This window comes from Benincasa hispida, chromosome 1, assembly GCF_027475165.1.
Source record: "Benincasa hispida cultivar pf3 chromosome 1, pf3_genome.v1.1, whole genome shotgun sequence".
Classification (NCBI taxonomy): domain Eukaryota; kingdom Viridiplantae; phylum Streptophyta; class Magnoliopsida; order Cucurbitales; family Cucurbitaceae; genus Benincasa; species Benincasa hispida.
The window spans coordinates 21,186,394-21,204,790 of record NC_143478.1 but is presented as its reverse complement, the minus strand read 5'-3'; the positions used below and the strand labels follow the sequence as shown (position 1 = coordinate 21,204,790).

Genomic DNA, 18,397 nt, shown 5'->3' with positions numbered 1-18,397 from the left:
TGCCGCTTTTCTAAACAAAATTGATTTTATATTGGATTTCTCTTTCTTTCCTTTTAAAAAATTTCAAACTATATACATATTTTTCTAAAAAAGTTATAAATAAATATCAAATGCAGAGCATTGTCATTTTTTCTAGTAATTAATGAACTATTGAGAATACATACAAAAATGAAATACATACCTTCTTATGACGGAGTGTACAAAATTATAACTTCGTGAAATACAAGTTTTGGACTTGGCAAATTGAGAACTTTTTGTGGGGTTGTAAAGAAAAATTCGGTGGAGAATTTTTGAATTTTTTGTGAGAAAAGTTATTGGTTAATGGTTTTTGGATAAATTAATTTTAGGTGGAGAATATCAATTGATTTGGTAGGTTAGTGGTTGAAATTGAAGGTGAGAATTTAATAAGAGGCATAAACCGCTCAAAAAACCCTTTGAGGCTGAATCGGATTAGACCTTGAGAAAACCGGTCGAATTGGTTGCTCTCGGTCCAACCTTAAAGTATTGCCAAGGCTATCGTCTAATGTTTGCTGAAGCTAAACGATCGCTTAGTACCATCACCTAGCTCTATCACATAGAACTACACGATCGCTTAACACCATTGCCTAACGCCTTCATGTCATCGTTTAATATCCACCACAACTAAACGATTGCTTAGCTCCATCGTATAGAACATTATGGCGTCGCTCAGCAATTCATCTATACGATCGCTAAACTCTGCATCTAAATGATCGCTCAACGCTATCGCGTAGCACTTTATCACATCGCTTAGCGCGCGTCATAGCTAAACAATTGTGTAGTGCCATTGTTTAGCAAATCCAACGTATCGTTTAGTTTCTACGCCACGCAACTCTGCATCTAAACGATCGCTCAACGTTATCGCGTAGCACTTCATCACATCGCTTAGCGCTCGTTGTAACTAAACGATCGTTTAGTGCCATTGTTTAGCAAATCCAACGTATCGTTTAGTTCATACGCCAAAGCTAGTGCTATCGTATAGCATTTAAACGCATCGCTTAGCTCCCGCAGGTACACGATCGTTTAGTGTTCAACATCACAACGACTAGCGCCCATTGTTATACGATCGTCTAACTTTTCTTCACATTGTGTAACGTCTGGAACTAAACGATCGCTTAGCAACTGAACCTCAAAATGGTAAGCTCTGGCAAATATTTAGTGAAAGCATAAATCAAACTCCAAAAAGAATGTTTCCAGGAACCTAGACCTAGTCCTTTTCTTTTGAATACTAGATATGATCTCAAAATAATAGGGGTCAAGGTCGGCCAGTGAGACGATGGGGGATAAGCTTCGTCGTCAAGAGGGAAACAACTCGGATCACCAGCTAAGGCCCTTAAATGACCGCTCAGTGATAAATTTTTCAGAAATTATCCAACTATCGAATACATACAAAATGAAATACATACTTTCTTACGGAGTGTACAAAATTACAACTTCGTGAAATACAGGTTTTAGATTTGATGAAAGACTTTTCGTTTGGAAATAATTTGGTAAAGAGAACTCTTTGTGGGGTTATAAACAAATTAAATTTAGTGAAGATATTTTTCAAAAATAGGTAAAAATATACAAAATCAAATTCTAAATAGGTAATTTTTGTCAATTTTCTAAAAAGTGAGGAATGACATGATTTTTTTTTTTTTTTTAAAATAATGTTATTTTAATATTTATTGACAAAAATAAAGTTGGTTTGAAACTATTGACAAAAACAGGGTTGTAAAATCATAGACGGGATCCACGATTTTTGAGATAGTACATAAATCGTGTACCCCGTCTACTATTTAAGGCAAATTTTTTTTTTCACATTTTCTCTGTCTTCTTCTTATATATATTTTTTAGCGTTTTTTGCATTTATCTTTTACTGTGAAATTTAAATTTTCAAAGGACTATAGTAAAATAAAAATCGAATCAAATTTCTAGCCACGAATTAAGGTTAAATCTATTTTTTTTTTCACATTTTTCCCAACTTCTATTATCTTTTATTGTTTTGTATTTTTGAAATTCAAATAGATTTGTTACCCTTTGTATCCATTTAAATAAAAAAGTAATAAAAAATAATAAAAATATGAAACTGTGGATTCTGTCCACGAGTTTGTTAGTTGACATAAAAATCGTGTACAAGAACAATTTTACTACCTTATTTTTTCAATATTTTTTCCCAACATCTTACTTTTGTAATTTCTTTCTTATATACCATATTTTTGTTATTACTTTTTTTTTTTTAAAAAAATACACTATTCTTGAACGCTCCTCTTCTCTACTCCATATCCTCTCTTCAATTTTGTTTCTGCGTGTTCAGCACAGCCGACCAGCTCCCACCTTCAGACCTTTCATCTCCGGCGAAACCCACAGCAAGGAGGGCGACGGAAATTTCTTGCCCGTCGACCACGGTGCAACATCTTCCCCTCTCGTTCTTCTCCAGAAACGAACACCAAGCGAGCGACAATTTCTGACCCACGCACAACAGCCGCGACGGATGCGACCACGCGGCTTGGACAAGTTTCAGCATCGTTTCAACAGCGTTCACAGTGTTTTCCCTCTGTTCGGTGAGTTTCGACACTTACCCATAGTTATTCGACCTTAGATTTAAGTTACTCTTTGCTTAATGGCTCCAAAAAATGTAGGTTTAAGCGAAATCGGACACCAACCAGCATGGATTATGGTCGTTTTGAGTAAGTTTCAGCGGGTTCTTTGACTCTAAATTAATTTTCGAACTAGCTTAAGGTCGTTTAGATTTGCCTCTAATGCTTGGAGGCTTGTTTTCGTAGATTTGGAGTAGTTTCGGATCAAATCGAACACTCTTCAGCAAGAATCTGAGGCTGTTTTGGTGAGTTTAGGTCGTAGAATTCCGTTTAAAGCCTTTCGAATTAAAGTCAGATGTTGTAATTTAGCTTTTAACTCTTGGGTATCGTTTTTTGTAATTTAGGCTTGATTCGAGGCGTCGAGATTGAAGTTTAAGGTCACTTTGGGTAAGTTCCATTGGGGGATCGTGCTATAAACTCCTTTCTAACACTTTTAAGTATCGTGGCTTAGTCTTTAACTTCAAGACAATCTTTTTGTGTAGCTTGGGATTAATATTGGACCTATTTAAATCCTTTTCCACCAATCGTTTCCCTTCTACGCGTTTTGGAGTCTCTTGAATAATTAGGAGCGCTTTAGAACGTTTAGGTAAGTAGAATTCTAGTTGTTGGGTCTGTGTGCTTGTGTGCTAGCACGATGCATGTTTCTGTTTCCATTATGTATAACTGTGGCTTATGCCATCTTTATGTTGATGTATTCTGATATGATTACGCAGGCTTGAATGTTCTTGCATTGACTTGTATAACGTACAATATGTTTGATGCTATTATGTGTCTCTCTGAACATTATTGCTAAGATGTTTGTATATATACATATGTTTAAAGTTAAAAGTATCATGTCGTTTTGGCATAAGGCTTGGTTTAGACGTATGTTACAAGATCCATGCATTTTGGGTGAAATAGTGTTGAAAGGATGTTTGAGGACTATGTTCATAAAGGAAAGTTGGGATGTCACTATTTGATTTAGAAAAGCATTGGGACCTTGAGCACGGTTGAGGGTCGATGCATGTTCAAGGTCTTAGGTACGGCTGGGGTTGGACATTGAGTGTTATAGAGAAAGTCGAGGCCTTAAGTACGGTTAAGTGTCGACGAACAGTTCAAGGCCTTAGGTACGACTAAGGGTCGGACATCGAGTGCTGTTGGGAACATCGGGGCCTTAAGTATGGTTATGGGTCGACGAGATGTTTGAGCCTTAGGTATGGCTAAGGGCGAACATTGGGTGTTATTGGGGACATCGTGGCCTTGAGTACGGTCAAGGGACAATGTGCAGTTCAAGGTCTTAGGTACGACTAAGGGTTGAATGATGAGCACCGTAAAGAGTGATAGGATCCTACATACACTCAGAGGTCAACATGTCTCGAGTAATTCGTTTAAGAAGTTTATGAGAGTTAAGTTGGAATGTTTAGTGTGTTTGAGGAGTTGGTTTAATAATATGTATGCCCTGTATAGATGATTTAATTCATGAATTTAGCTTGTTGCGATTGACATTACTATTGTTGTATATTTATTTGCAATATATGTATGCTGTTTGGGGGCCCTTCAGGTGTGGGTTACTTACTAGTACAAGTGTGTACTGACCCCCCACCAGATTCTGTAGGTATTGACGAGATTTGCGACCTTGGTGATAGTGAAGAGGGAGTCTGAGGAAGATTGTCCATTAAACTTATGTCATTGTTTGTTCCTTTCCATTATGGGTTTTTATTTCATTTTGAAATTTGGAATGCAAACATTGTTTTAAATAAAAGTGTTTTAGTTGCCTTGGAGTTGGAAAATTTGTAATAGGTTTTAGTTTATCTAATATGTTTGAATTTCACATTAGTTTGAGTTGTTTAGTCTCAATAAGTTTAGTTGGATGGGGATAAGTCGATATTTTGAATATTAGTTTTCTTGGAAACTTTGATAGTCATGTTGAGAGAAGTTTGTTATTTTGAATGTAGTTAGATGTCATTTCTTTGGATCAGGTGTTATAATAAAAATGTTGGTTTTGTTGTTGTAGCGGCAGTTATGTTGCCAAAATTTTTCTAAAGTAATAAGAGATGGTAACTTAGTTACAGGTTAGATTTTGGTGATGATCCTTAGTTTAGTATTGAAATTTGGGATCGTTACATTTGGCATCAGAGCGGACTTGTTCCTGTAGACTGACCTAGAACCTAGGTTGTTAGCTAAGTGGTTTAGTTGTTTAGAGTTAATGGTCTTCCTTAGTTTCCTTTCCATCACTAGGTACTCGAACTTTTATCTTGCGATTGCACTCGAATTGTTGATTTGATTGATTGTATGCCTGATAGTATGTACCTGTTTGTGCTTGTTGCGTGATAGTATGTATAAGGTTGATGGTTCAATCATTCGAGGGTTTAATTTCTACAGACTTTGATGTTCAATTTTAATACTTTGATGACCTAGCTGTAAATATGATAAAGACTAGGGATGACAACGGAGCCGGGGCGGGGATGCACTCCCATCCCTGTCCCCATGGGGATCTTTAATCCTCGTCCCCGCCCCATTCAATCCCCACTTTTTATTTTGTTATTTTATTATTTTTATTATTTAAAATTAACTAAATTTAGTATTTACATTGAAATTGTAAATTTCATGTAAGAAATTAATATTATTGTTATATATATTTGTTTAAATTAATAACTAAAAAAACATTTTAATGTTTTCTTTTATTATAAATTAATAAAAAATAATTTTATTATATTAGAAAATTAAAAAAAAAAACTGAAACAATAATTGAAAAGCTACTGTTTTAGTTGTTTATATATAATTAAAAAAAATCGAGACGGGGGCGGGGTTCGGGGTCAGGGACAGGGCGGGAATCCCCTCCCCGTCCCTGACCGGGGACCCGATTTAAATCTCTGGTTTGACCCCTGTACCTAGTCAAGTTTATGAGAGTTAAGTTGGAATGTCTAGTGTGTCAAACACCCCTTAAAAGCTATCTTTTTGAAACATTGGTGCATAGACACCATGAGTTTCCCTCAACTCGTAGGATCTATAGTGTATCTCTCAAATATGGAATCATATTCAGAAAAATCTCTAGTTTTTGTAGAAAATTTAGCAAATTCTACATTTACTTTTGCACGATCCTCAAGGCTACTAAAATATCTCTTCAGATACTTCATTCTCTCTCTAGTTAGTTCCACATCTTGATGCGGAGCCACTCGATTAGGGTCTTGTGTAAACCATTCTTCACTATAGTATCTACATATAAGTTAAAAATAATGTTAAACTCAAAAAATATAAACTATAAGCTTAGAACAAGGATAAAAAGATGTTAACTAAATACCTTGGATTCAAAGTATGTGCTAAACAATGAAGTGGAGTACTATTTTTGTTCCAACGATCAATGAGAATGTTATACACCACATCATAGAAAGAAGAGAATTCACTTGGTCGCAACCCTTTGTGTTTATTTTTCGATGCCTTCACCTTCTCAATCATTATATCCCACATGTCATACACCAAATGTAAACAAGTCGTGTCTGTATTACAAGCTCTAATCATGTCGTATATAGGTGAAGGGAATGACAAAACATAATTAATTTTGTGCCACCATATGTCATCGAGCACCAACTCCTTTACATGCCTCGCCTTCACCACGTCATCTTCTCTATAACTTGCCATCACTTATGACCATAGCTTGTAAGCCGCCTTTAATATGCTTAAACCTCTTAAGCATAATGATAACATATGCAAAACGTGTTTCAGCTACTGAAAACAATTTAAGAGGCACAAATTCATTAAACATAGCGAGCCTCATGGAATGATTCATGATAAATTTTTTCATACCATGACGTCCCAGCAATATAAAAAATCCAATTGCACTATCCATAAACAATTTGATTATTTTCAACATTCTTGGCAACACATGTTTTCAAGGAAGATTTAGCATATGAACTACGCATGTTGTCCATACAATCATCGTAAATTGTGTTTTGATAATTTTTCCTATACCTTTGCAATTGGGAGCATTATCTGTTATCGCTTGAACAACATTCTCATAACCAACTTTATTAATCACTTCCTTCATCAGATTGCAATGTAGTACTTATCCTTGATCTCACCGGAACAATCTATTGACCTTAGAAACATTGGTTTGCCATTAGAAATGACCATGAAGTTAATCAATGACCTTCTTTGGGAGTCACTCCATCCATCGCTCACAATACTTGCTCCCTTTTTCCGCCTTTACCTTTAATAGGTATCAATAATCTTTCAATATTTGCCTTCTCTCTTTGGAGCAGACTAGTCCTCAGTATTATATCTGGGAGGCACATATCCTAACAACAAATTGTTTGCAGCATAAGTAAAGACACCTGTAAAATGTGGATTTCTTGCTAAATGAAACGATAAGCCCGCAGAATAAAATATTTGAGCAATAAGTACATCTAATTGGTCTCGTGATGTCTTGTTGAATGACTTTTCTAGTGCACTTTTATTGCCCTTTCTTTTCTTGTTATCTAAGTCAAAGCTACTCATGGGAGAAGGACCCACATTCACTCCGCCAATTGATATGATTAAAAGTGATCTCAGTGGCAAAAGAACATTTTTAGGAGCTTTCCTTTCCATTCGATTTTTTGCCCCATCCTCTAATTTTTGCATATCAGCTATATCTTTTTAGAGTGATGTTTGCTTTCTTTAATTCTTGATCTTGTTTATAATGATGAAGCAGGAATGATTGTGATACTGATGGTAAATGATGAAGATATTTAATCTATCTCTTGGTATGCAAAAGATGCTATACATTGGATTGATGATATGCATGCACACCTTACTAATGCATACAAGTCTTCATAAGCTAGACCTAAGTATAAATCTAGCCTAAGTGTCTTGGTAAGCCCAGGGTGGAACGCGAGGACTCTAGAGTATACTAACGCAGAGTTGGCCTTTGAATCTATTGCAAAGGTTTCCTTATTACTTGATAGGCGTTGGATATTTACACTAACTATTGGCGACATGCAAGAGGATATAGGAATTCAAAGAGGAAAAAGGGTTCGTGGATGAATGACTCAAGCATTAATGGTATGTGTTGATTTCCTAGTGGGAACTACAAATTTATGTGAACACAATGACAATGAATATGGAGATGGTGTGGATGTCTGCTAAAATCTAAGTGTATGTGTGATGCGTTGGGAATTTGTTCAAATTCATGTTCAACATCTCTCGATGCGGATGCCACACTTAATCCTATCTCTAGGGTGCATGTGTTAGTTACAAAGAACAGACAAAAGATATGAACAATTTTATCTCTAAAATTACTTCATGTCCTCGCTTGATGTATTCAACAATTAATTACTCTCTCGAGTGACTTAACTGCTTTTTCACTTCAATCAACTGATTAGGTAGATTCAAGCATAAACTTTATGCATTCATCAAGCCAAAAAGTTCACAAACACAAATAACTTAAAAAATAAACAAATGAAGATGTGGAGAAGGGTTGAAAATGAGATTGAATTAATGATATAAGTTTTGGTACAAACAATCTTAGTTCAATCAAGTGGAGTGGTTGATGAGAATGCAAAGCAGAGTTCAATCTCTTATCCTCTTTGGCTTGTTTTTAATGCTTGTTGTGGCCAACTTGATGAAGGAGTTGAAGGAGATGTCTCTCTTAAGCTTCTTCCGGCAGCACCTCGCTATCAATGGTGGAAAATGGTGTTCGTCTCTCCTATTCCTTGCTTGCTGACGGTAGAGGTGAAGAATGACTAACTACTTTGTTAATTGTCCACTGTCTGATTTTTCTAACTTTTTCTCTTGTAGGTAGCTTCTCCTTATATAGACAATCACTTAGCCACTTAGTGACGTGATTGCGTTAAATTCCATACCATGAGATAGCTGCCTGCCACTCTGCTTTGATTAGGCATTGTCAGTCAGATGTCCATGCCTGCAAGTTGATGATTTGATGTGGATTGCACAAACCAAATGTATTTTCCATGTGTCGAGTAGTTTGAATGCATACCCCTTGCGTTGGCCTTGTCTGCAACGCTTAGTAGATTTTTTTGATTTTTGCATTAAAGTGGGTTAGTGAAGCAGTTTTTCACTTAAATGGTACTTTTGTATGAGTTTATCACATATATAGACTTTCGTGCGTTTTCCTTTAACAAGAGTACGTTTACAACACAAATAATCCTAATTATTCCAACTTTGAGAGAACAATAACTTGTATTTCTACAAGTTATCAAGTGATCTTTAAACACGACCCAACTCTTTGATCATTTATCTTCAACAAGTGAGCTCGAACTCTTGTATACGAGCTCTTCTTTGGGACATGGCAAAAGTTGCATTGCCATGAAAAATTTCCACTCCCATCACTTCACTTTTGAATCTTTGTCACATATTGTCATAGGGGTTTTGAGTCATCTTCAAGGGAGTTAGATTCCATGGAACTATTTGATGATTAGCAGTGGCTAGAATTTGTTGATGCCATCCTAACATTTAACAAAGAAATTGAAGATAGGTAGTGGCTAACATGAAAGATTTAATGAAGAAAAAGTAAAGTATGAACTTTGAGGATGGTTTAAACAGCAGTAGGTAGTAGCTAAAAACAAAGGTATGAACTTTGAGGATGGTTTAAAGTTTTAAACAGTAGTAGGCAAGAGCTAAAAAAAATGTATGAACTTTGAGGATGGGTAAATGCTAAACGCTAGTGGGTAAAAAAAAAAAAACTTTAGAAGTTGGATGTTTGATAATATTGCCGGCAAGTAAAACATAAAACTGGAAGGGAAGGCCGAAGCAAAAATAAAGCTAAAAAAATAGAACATACTTGATGTGCTGGTTGCTTTGGTGGCAACAAAAATAAAACAAAAACCAGCAGTGGAATGAATAGGTTGGAACATGGTGGAGGCGAGCACTCAACGATAAGGAGCGATGGTGAGCAAGCAGCGGCACGGTGGCAACGTTTGCTCCGGTGAGAAGAAGTGAGAAGGGCGAAGGGTGGTCGTTTCAGTTTTAGTGTTTGAGTCTTTTGACTCTGCTGGTTGCTTTCGTGAAGTGCACGACAAGGTGGGAGAAGTCGAAAAGTTTAATAAGTTTTTTAGGTTTTATGATTTCTTTATTGTTTTTTTAAAAAGAAAGTTAATGGCCTAATGGGCTTCAAGTTCGGGCCAGTTCAAATTAACTTTCATCTTTAATATTTTTCCAACGTGTCATTAAGTGTCTTCTGCGTGTCCTACACTACAGGTGTTCAAAATTCAAAAAAGAAAAAAAAGGCGTGTTCGGACGAATCCGTGTCTGACGCCGATACCACCTCTAATATGAAGTGTTTGTGCTTCTTAGTCAATAATGATCCTTTTGCAGGCCGACCTACGGAAACCTTTTTACGACTTCTTCCTCAAAATGATAAGGTTCAGCAGACTTCTTGCAACGTCGCAGGCGGCAAATTCATTTCAAGTTCTTTGGCGCGATCTACGTCAGGGTTTGGTTTAGGCACGTTGAGGGAGAGGGAGCAGGCAAAAAACATGCCTCCCATGACGACCTCCTTGCAATTTGTCTATGATGACTTGTAGAAATACAAGTTATTGTCTCTTAAAAGTTGGAACAATTAGGATTCTTAATGATAAAAACACATTCATCTTAAAGGAAAATGCATGAAATTCTTCAAACACATCAGTAACTCTTGCAAAATCATACTTCTTGTTAAAACTGCTTCACTAACACATCTTATTACAGAATTTCATGAAAATTCACTAAGTTTGCAAGCCAAGCTAATGCAAGGGCATGCGTCCGAAGTTGTCCAACGCAGGAAAGATACATTAGCTCGCGCTTTTTCTATCAAATCACCACTTGCAAGTATGAGCATCTGACTGGCAGCGTCTGAAAAACATTTGAACTAGTAGGCGGTTGACCAGAGCATGGAAATTAATGCTGTCTTGTCACAACTTGTTCTGGTCAGCCATGGAAATTAATGCTGACTAGAACAAGTTGTGACAAGACAACCGCCTCCCGGCGCCGTTAGTCCACACGCCTACCACCGCGCATGGAAAATACTCATCTCCGTCCATCGAAACGGACCTTCCCCTCCCTCTCTCTATATAATAACCACTCTTTCTAAAGCACAGAAACGACTTCGCTTTATTTATTTATTTTTTATTTTCATTTCTATTTATTTCTTCTTCTTCTTCTTCTTCTTCATATATATCGTCCCCCATTTTTGCTTCGGCTTGATAGATGGTATGCTTCTCAACTTCTTGCAACCTTGTATCAAGACATCTACTTTATTTTCACAAAAATTAGAAAAAGAAAAGGAAGGATGTTGTGGCTGACTGTTGGAATGAGTTGAACTAAGCTTGGGATTTAGGGCCGAGAAGGAACCTTTTTGACAGAGAATTTGGCCAGTTCCATTGCCCTCCTGCAATTGTTGAATTCTTGGGTGGTGAACGGAATTAGGGATAGCCTTCAGTGGATGATTCGACTCCTCGGGCAAATTTTCTACTAAATCTACCTTCCTAAATCTGACAAGGGAGGCCTCGAAATGTAATTTCCCGATGGTTAACATTGTGTGAAGGCTAAAGATCTCCAAAAAGGTGAAGATGTTCCTGTCGTCCCTTGCTTATGGAAGTCTTAATACCAATGAGAAGCTTCAAAGGAAGTTTCCTAGGTGGTCTCTCTCCCCCTCCATGCAAGACGTCTTATGGGCCATTTATTTTTACGGTGCGAGTTTGCCACAAAATGGTGGGAGTCCCCTTTTCAACACTTTTGGGCTAGCTACTTGTCTTTCTAAGAAGATTAATGATTGGTTTTTGGATGGTCCTCATGGTGGCATGTTTGGTGATAAAGGAAAAATCCTTCGGAGATGAGTAACTCGTGCTCCTTTGTGGTGCCTTTGGAACGAAAGGAATAGCAAAATCTTTGAAGATAAGTTTAATTCTTTTGATTCTTTTTGGGCTTTGGTAAAACATGCAGCCTCTTGGTGGTGCACAAATTATACCAAACACTTTTGTAATTACAACCTTCTTATGATTATTAACAATCAATTGGAAGGCTCGTATTGTATAGTTTCTTTTGGGGAGGGGGTTTCCTCTTCCCCTTGCCCTTAGGCTGTGCCTTCTTTTTTGATGAATGTATTTGTTTGTTTCCTATATATATAAAAAAGATAATAAGCCCTGTAGTTTAATAAATTGGCATGAACTGAATTAAGGTTCAATATGCGTTAATGTAGATTTCCAAGAGTTCCTAGAAATGGCTATCTCAGAGGATTCGATAATCAATTCCAAAATCTCTCCTCCAAATTCATATGGAACTGTGGTTCTTGGTGGTACTTTTGACCGATTACACGATGGTCACCGTCTTTTTCTCAAGGTATCTCTCCTTTTTATTTTGAATGTTTTTCTTATTTATCTGTTGAGGTATGGTAGTAAATGGTGGAATTCAGGCTGCAGCAGAGCTGGCAAGGGATCGGATTCTGATTGGAGTTTGTGATGGTCCTATGCTGAGTAAAAAAAAGGTCTTAACTTCATTTCTGTTCAATTTCTTGCAGTTTTATCTTTTTCCGTCTTCCTTAATCTACATTTGGAAGCATTGAACGACCTTCCACTCAGTTCTGGATAGCTGGTATTAATTTTAACAAATCTATTTAGTATGTGTTTTACAAACTTTTAATGCATTGCTAGTTAGTTTTACAACGTATTATGAGTCTGCTCACATGATCAACACGAAGTTCTTCCTGCAGAATGCTCTGATTGGTAATTTAAACTTAAAAAATTTTCCTCTGATAAAAAAATGAGACAATCTGCCACTTATTACAAGTGCTCTAGGTGGTCATTTTGCTTTAATCTTTATTTCTACAACCATGGGATTGAGATAGTCATCTAAATTGCTGTTTTACTTCACTGCAGTTCCCGGAACTTATACAACCTATTGAGGAAAGAATGCAAAATGTCGTAAATTATATCAAGGTACTTAATTTAGGAACCTATTTCTTTGTGTATAGGCACGAGGTAGGGTCTCATTCTGTACCTAGTAATGAAGAATTGGTAAAGGTTCCTCTTGTACTTCATTTTAGCAAGAAGATCATTCATTGCTGTTCTTCTGAATCTTTAGATGATGCCTTGAGGAAATAATGTCATTTATAAAATTATAGGCTTGTGAGAGTTTGTTTCAACTGTAACTCAGCTTGTGAATAAATATTATTTTCAATGTTGGTTGGATTTCTCAAGTAATGTTGTTCCACGATTTTTGCAGTCTGTGAAGCCTGCGCTGTTAATAAACGTTGAACCTATCGTGGATCCATATGGTCCATCCATTGTTGATGAAACATTGGAAGCAATTATTGTCAGGTTTTTCCATTACTGTTTTATTTTCTAATAAATCCTTAATATTCACTGTGAATATGATGATGTTCTTCATCCAAGCCAAACAAAACTCGCTGGGTTATTCCTTTTGCAGCAAAGAGACATTACCAGGTGGAATGTCGGTCAACAAGAAGCGAGCCGAAAATGGCCTTTCGCAACTGAAGGTCCGAGTCTTTTTCGCATCATCTTTGTATGAAGTACAAAAGATTCCGCATTGAATTTGTGCGATTTTGGTGTTTTCTGTTTGCAGATTGAAGTTGTAGATTTAGTTACTGATGAGGCTGATGGAGAAAAACTGAGTTCATCAGCACTAAGAGAGCTTGAGGCAGAGAAAGCTGCCTCTGCCTTACAACAACAGACAGAGTAGAATCACAAGCCAAACATTGCACATGAAGTCAACATATAAGTAAACCCAGGTTGACTTTGTTCAAAATGTCAAATCATTTGTAAGAAACCTTGACACATTATCAACATGTTGAGTAGAATAAACATTCTCGTAACTAAGGTAATAAATTACCATATTACTGTACTTGATTGGTACTACAAAAGCTGGGAAATTAGGATAATATTTCTCATTGTTTTTCTTTGTGATTTTGTCCATGATTCTTCATTTTCTGGTAACACCAACTTTGAGAGTGCGAGTTTTATGATCTACAATGGGTGGTTTAAAGAAAAGGTTACTGGCAAGTATTTATGATAAGTTACTGGCCTAATGCGTACACGTGACGCTGTGTGCAAAATAACATACCCCCATATAGATGAAGGAATCTTAACACTCATAAGTAATGGTCTTGCAATTAATTGCAAACTTTTTATAAATGATTATGCTAACCATTTTGTGTATAAAAATAAGCTACAAGAAGTTCAACACTTATCCCAATTGACATACAATAATTATCAAAAGCTTGGGATGTAAATTTACCAGCATTATCAAGGGGAATGATCTTAATTGTATAATTAGAAAATTGTGCTCTTAACTTAATTATTTGAGCAAGTAATCTTATGAATGTAAGATCTCGACTTGATAATAAGTACACATGTGACCATTTACTGGATGCATCTATTAATACCATTGTTGATTTTCTTTAGGAAACGGTTTTGTTTTATTTATTTATTATAGATGGATGGGGTTGTACATGAATTCATGTGTTAGACATGGCTTATGCGTTTGCACCCATGCGTCAGAATGAAGATGCGTTAGACTAATATGCAATGACCACACGTTTCTATCACAAATTTTCTTACGCTCGCACCAAGTATAATGCAAACAAAAGTTTCTTGAGTAATCCAAGGTCGAACACAGGGACTTGTCACTCAATAATTCTTGTGAAGCAATGCGTTTGAGGCGATGAAAAGAAAAATAAAAAGAATTTTAATAGAAGTACAGACTATTCCTACTCCTTACTAAATAGATTGAGCAATAGAAGATTTGCAATGAGAATAAGTAGAGACATAACAACCACTAACGCATAGTAATGTTTATTATCTTAAATCGCCCGAGTAATCCCAGCTCATTGCACTAACGCGTTGCACACCTCTCGGTGGTCAGCCGCATGACTATATCTCTATAGTGCATGGTTATGTCGAGCATAATATTGTGCCTATCTCTAGAAATAATGCGAACCTTGCTTTGGTGCGTTCCATCTCTTATCTTCTTAGGCAGTTAGACGCGACTATTTAATTTATAGACAAGCAATGCAACATCCCATAGGCAGGCGTTGCTACAGCCTTTCACCAAGCAAAGAGGATTAACTCACTATACTCGCACAACGCACACCTCTCGGTGGATTGCTTCATGCGTCCTATCTCTAGGCTACCCGATTAAGCATGCGATTGTCTTTAATAAATAAATGCTAAAGATAAACTATGATAGAAATGAAGATGATGAAGACGATGACAATAAAAGAGTTAAGATTTGCATTGAGCACAAAATATCTTAATAACTTAAGCTAAAATGTAATACAACACATAAATTAGAAGAGAAAGGAAGGACTCTGCGTCAAGGCTGCCGGTGGTGTCATGGTTGAATGGTGGAGATGTCTCTTTCAAGCTCTATCTCCGGCGAATGCTCTGATCGTCACTCGGTCTGGGTTGTGGTGATGAAGAATTCTCACTGAAAATATCTTTCAGGCTCTCATCTGTGATCACAAACTTCTGCCTTGAGGCAGAAATTCGGATGTCTTAAAATGAAGGTCCCAAAGGCTATTTACAGAGTTTAGACGCCGACAACTATAATGATGACAGTATGGCTCACTGCTACTTTTGTCGCAGTATGGGCATTGTCACATCGCCTTATCTTGTTGATACTCCCAAGGTATGCATCCGAGCTTGATTCAGCTGGAGTTATCAACGCGTTCTACCCATCTTGCGATCTTCTATTATGGTTATCACTCCTTGGCCGCAATCTCCATTTGGTCACAGCAATTCCCATGCGTTGGACGCATGTGATTACCGCAACTTCCATGCATTGGATGCATGTGATTACCACAACTTCCATGCGTTGGACGCATGTGATTACTGTTTGCGATTTCTTAGCTCATGCGTTTGTCTTTGCGATCGCCTAGCTTCAGCACATGCGTTTGATTCTTGCGATAGCTACAAAATAGACACTTTGACATGGAGTAACGCATAATATTGGGGTCAGTGAGGATTTAGGTGCTAATTGACGCAAAACTCAAATTTTCAAAAATTCTAAGTATTATCACCGCATTTTCTACTTATTAGCCCTCATGATTTTAAGTAAAAGGCTTATAATAACTGGCATTTCTGCTAGTTATCACCCCCCAAACTTAGAATCATGCTTTACTTCAAGTATGCGTTATACTTAAAAAATTCTTAACTCACCTTCTTGCGTCTCTTTGCGATGACCATCTTCTCATAATATAATTTACTCGTGCCTCTAACTATGGACGCAGTGCTCTCCTCTACTTCGACTGCTTCTCCAAAGAGATCTTTTCTAAGTTAAATTTGGCAAGCCTTTGCTTAAATTTTTTTTTATTCATTCTCCGCAACTACGTTCAGTTCATGAGAATGCGTTCGTTCAAAAAAATTCAAGCTTATGCGTTTATTTAATCTAACGCGGCGTTGAACCTGGTTACACTATTCATTTTGCCTTACCCCCACGTGTATCATGCGGGCATCCAACTTCGGTTGCATTCCATATTCAACTCAACTCATGTCTTGCTTAATTTGGCTTGCGCTAGATAGAGGAATTGCGTTTATGCGTTGATCCTGACGACTTATCTTTGTTTTGGCTTGTCCCCACGGGTATCATGCAGACATCCAACTACGGGTAAGTGCCTTTCACAACTCAACTCTTGTCAACATGGGTCCCCCCATTGTGTTGGCAGTGGAGTTATTATTTTCTAAAGGTTTTTTTTTTTTTTTAAGGAAATGACCACAATGTTATGAATGCAATTCTCCGAGACCGCTACCACCCCCCAAAACTTAGAGGGTGGCAACATTCTCACTGCAAGCTAAAAAAAAACTCAACAGGAATGTGATAACAAATGTTTGAGTAAGGGTTTGCACACAATAAAACGAGACTTTCACACTTTGAAGAAGTTGTTAAAAGTAAGGGGTGCCTTACAATACTAGTAGAGGACGCAGTGAATTATTTGTACCATTATAGACGTATTGCAAAGAACCGCAGTCAGACAAGGAGAATTCCAAAAGGATAATGCCTAAAAGATAACAAGAAAAGAACCTTAAGTAGAAGAATGCATGCGACAATGCGTTGGAGTTCATGCGAATGAAGCCATGCTTGAAGAATATGGAGGATTCTTCCATTGTAACTACACACCGAGGAGAGTTATTATCGCACCTATAAGGAGCAAATGCACCACAACCAAGGAAACAACCGTATATCCAAAATAACAAAAAATAAAAATAATAAACTAAACTAATAAAGCAATGTAAAAGATAGAGTAGAAGACGTCCCTGGAGAAATTGGAGTGTTGTTACCGCAAGGAGTCTCCCATGCAAGAGATGGTTCTCAACTGCTTAGGTCAAAGGGATCGCCTTGACCATTGGAGCTTCCAGCAATTGTTGGACGCATGATGATTGACATGCGTCTAAGACTGTTTCTAGCTTATGCGATAGATAACCTTTCTATCTCGGGGTCAATAAATAACTTTCGACGCATCGCCTATACTTCAAATATTATTTGTAGCTTGGTCGCACAATCTATAATACGCCTAAGATTGAAAGAGTGCCTGTGAAAACACAAAAACTTCACAAAATATTAGCTGCCAAGTCCCCGGCAACGGCGCCAAAAACTTGTTGATTTTCTTTAGGAAACAGTTTTGTTTTATTTATTTATTATGGACGGATAGAGCTGTACATGAATTCATGCGTTAGACATGGCTTATGCGTTTGCACCCATGCGTCTGAGGTTATTCTTCGGAATGAAGATGCGTTAGACTAATATGCAATGATCACGCGTTTCTATCACAAGTTTGTTTATGCTCGCACCAAGTATAATGCAAACACAAGTTTCTCGAGTAATCTGAGGTCGAACATAGGGACTTGTCACTCAATAATTCTTGTGAAGCAATGCGTTTGAGGCGATGAAAAGAAAAATAAAAAGATGTTTAATAGAAGTACAAACTATTCCTACTCCTAACTAAACAGATTGTTCAATAGAAGACTTGCAATGGGAATAAGTAGAGACACAACAACCATTAACGCATAGTAATGTTTATTATCTTAATCGCCCAAGTAATCCCAGCTCATTGCACTAACGCGTCGCACACCTCTTGGTGGTCAGCCGCATGACTATATCTCTATAGTGCATGGTTGCGTCGAGCATAAGATTGTGCCTATCTCTAGAAACAATGCGAACCTTGCTTTGGTGCGTTCCATCTCTTACCTTCTCAGGCAGTTAGACGCGGCTATTTAACTTATAGACAAGTAATGCAAGATCCCATAGACAGGCGTTGCTACAGCCTTTTACCAAGCAAAAAGGATTAACTCACTATACTCGCATAATGCACACCTCTCGGTGGGTTGCTTCATGTGTCCTATCTCTAGGCTACACGATTAAGCATGCGATTGTCTTTGATAAATAAACACTAAAGATAAACTATGATAGAAATGAAGATGATGAAGAAGACGACAATGAAGGAGATAAGATTTGCATTGAGCACAAAATATCTTAATAACTTAAGCTAAAATGTAATACAACACACATATTAGAAGAGAAAGGAAGGACTCTACGTCAAGGCTGCCGGTGGTGTCATGGTTGAATGGTGGAGATGTCTCTCTCAAGCTCTATCTCTAGCGAATGCTCCGATCATCACTCGGTCTGGGTTGTGGTGATGAAGAATTCTCACTGAAAATCTCTTTTAGGTTCTCATCTGTGATCACAAACTTCTGCCTTGAGGCAAAAATTCAGATGTCTTAAAATGAAGGTCCCAAGGGCTATTTATAGAGTTTGGACGCCGACAGCTATAATGATGACGGTATGGCTTACTGCTACTTTTGTCGCGGTATAGGCATTGTCACATCGCCTTATCTTGT

General features: G+C 37.3%; 1 protein-coding gene across 4 annotated transcripts; it reads left to right on the top strand.

Moving 5' to 3' along the window:
- Positions 1-2,197: 2,197 nt before the first annotated feature.
- Positions 2,198-13,463, top strand: COAD (4-phosphopantetheine adenylyltransferase). Of its 4 annotated transcripts, XM_039040106.2 has the most exons (11): positions 2,227-2,561; positions 2,640-2,687; positions 2,784-2,842; positions 2,942-2,984; positions 3,080-3,183; positions 11,746-11,885; positions 11,959-12,030; positions 12,422-12,481; positions 12,768-12,862; positions 12,972-13,041; positions 13,128-13,463. In XM_039040106.2, the coding sequence occupies exons 6-11, from the start codon at positions 11,766-11,768 to the stop codon at positions 13,242-13,244; spliced, it is 534 nt and encodes a 177-aa protein (XP_038896034.2). In that variant the 5' UTR covers positions 2,227-2,561; positions 2,640-2,687; positions 2,784-2,842; positions 2,942-2,984; positions 3,080-3,183; positions 11,746-11,765; the 3' UTR covers positions 13,245-13,463. The 4 variants fall into 4 exon arrangements, with proteins under 4 accessions (XP_038896027.2, XP_038896034.2, XP_038896014.2 ...); XM_039040099.2 differs by lacking the exon at positions 3,080-3,183 and having other exon boundaries at positions 2,198-2,561; XM_039040086.2 differs by lacking the exons at positions 2,784-2,842; positions 2,942-2,984; positions 3,080-3,183 and having other exon boundaries at positions 2,258-2,561.
- The last annotated feature ends 4,934 nt before the right edge of the window (positions 13,464-18,397 follow it).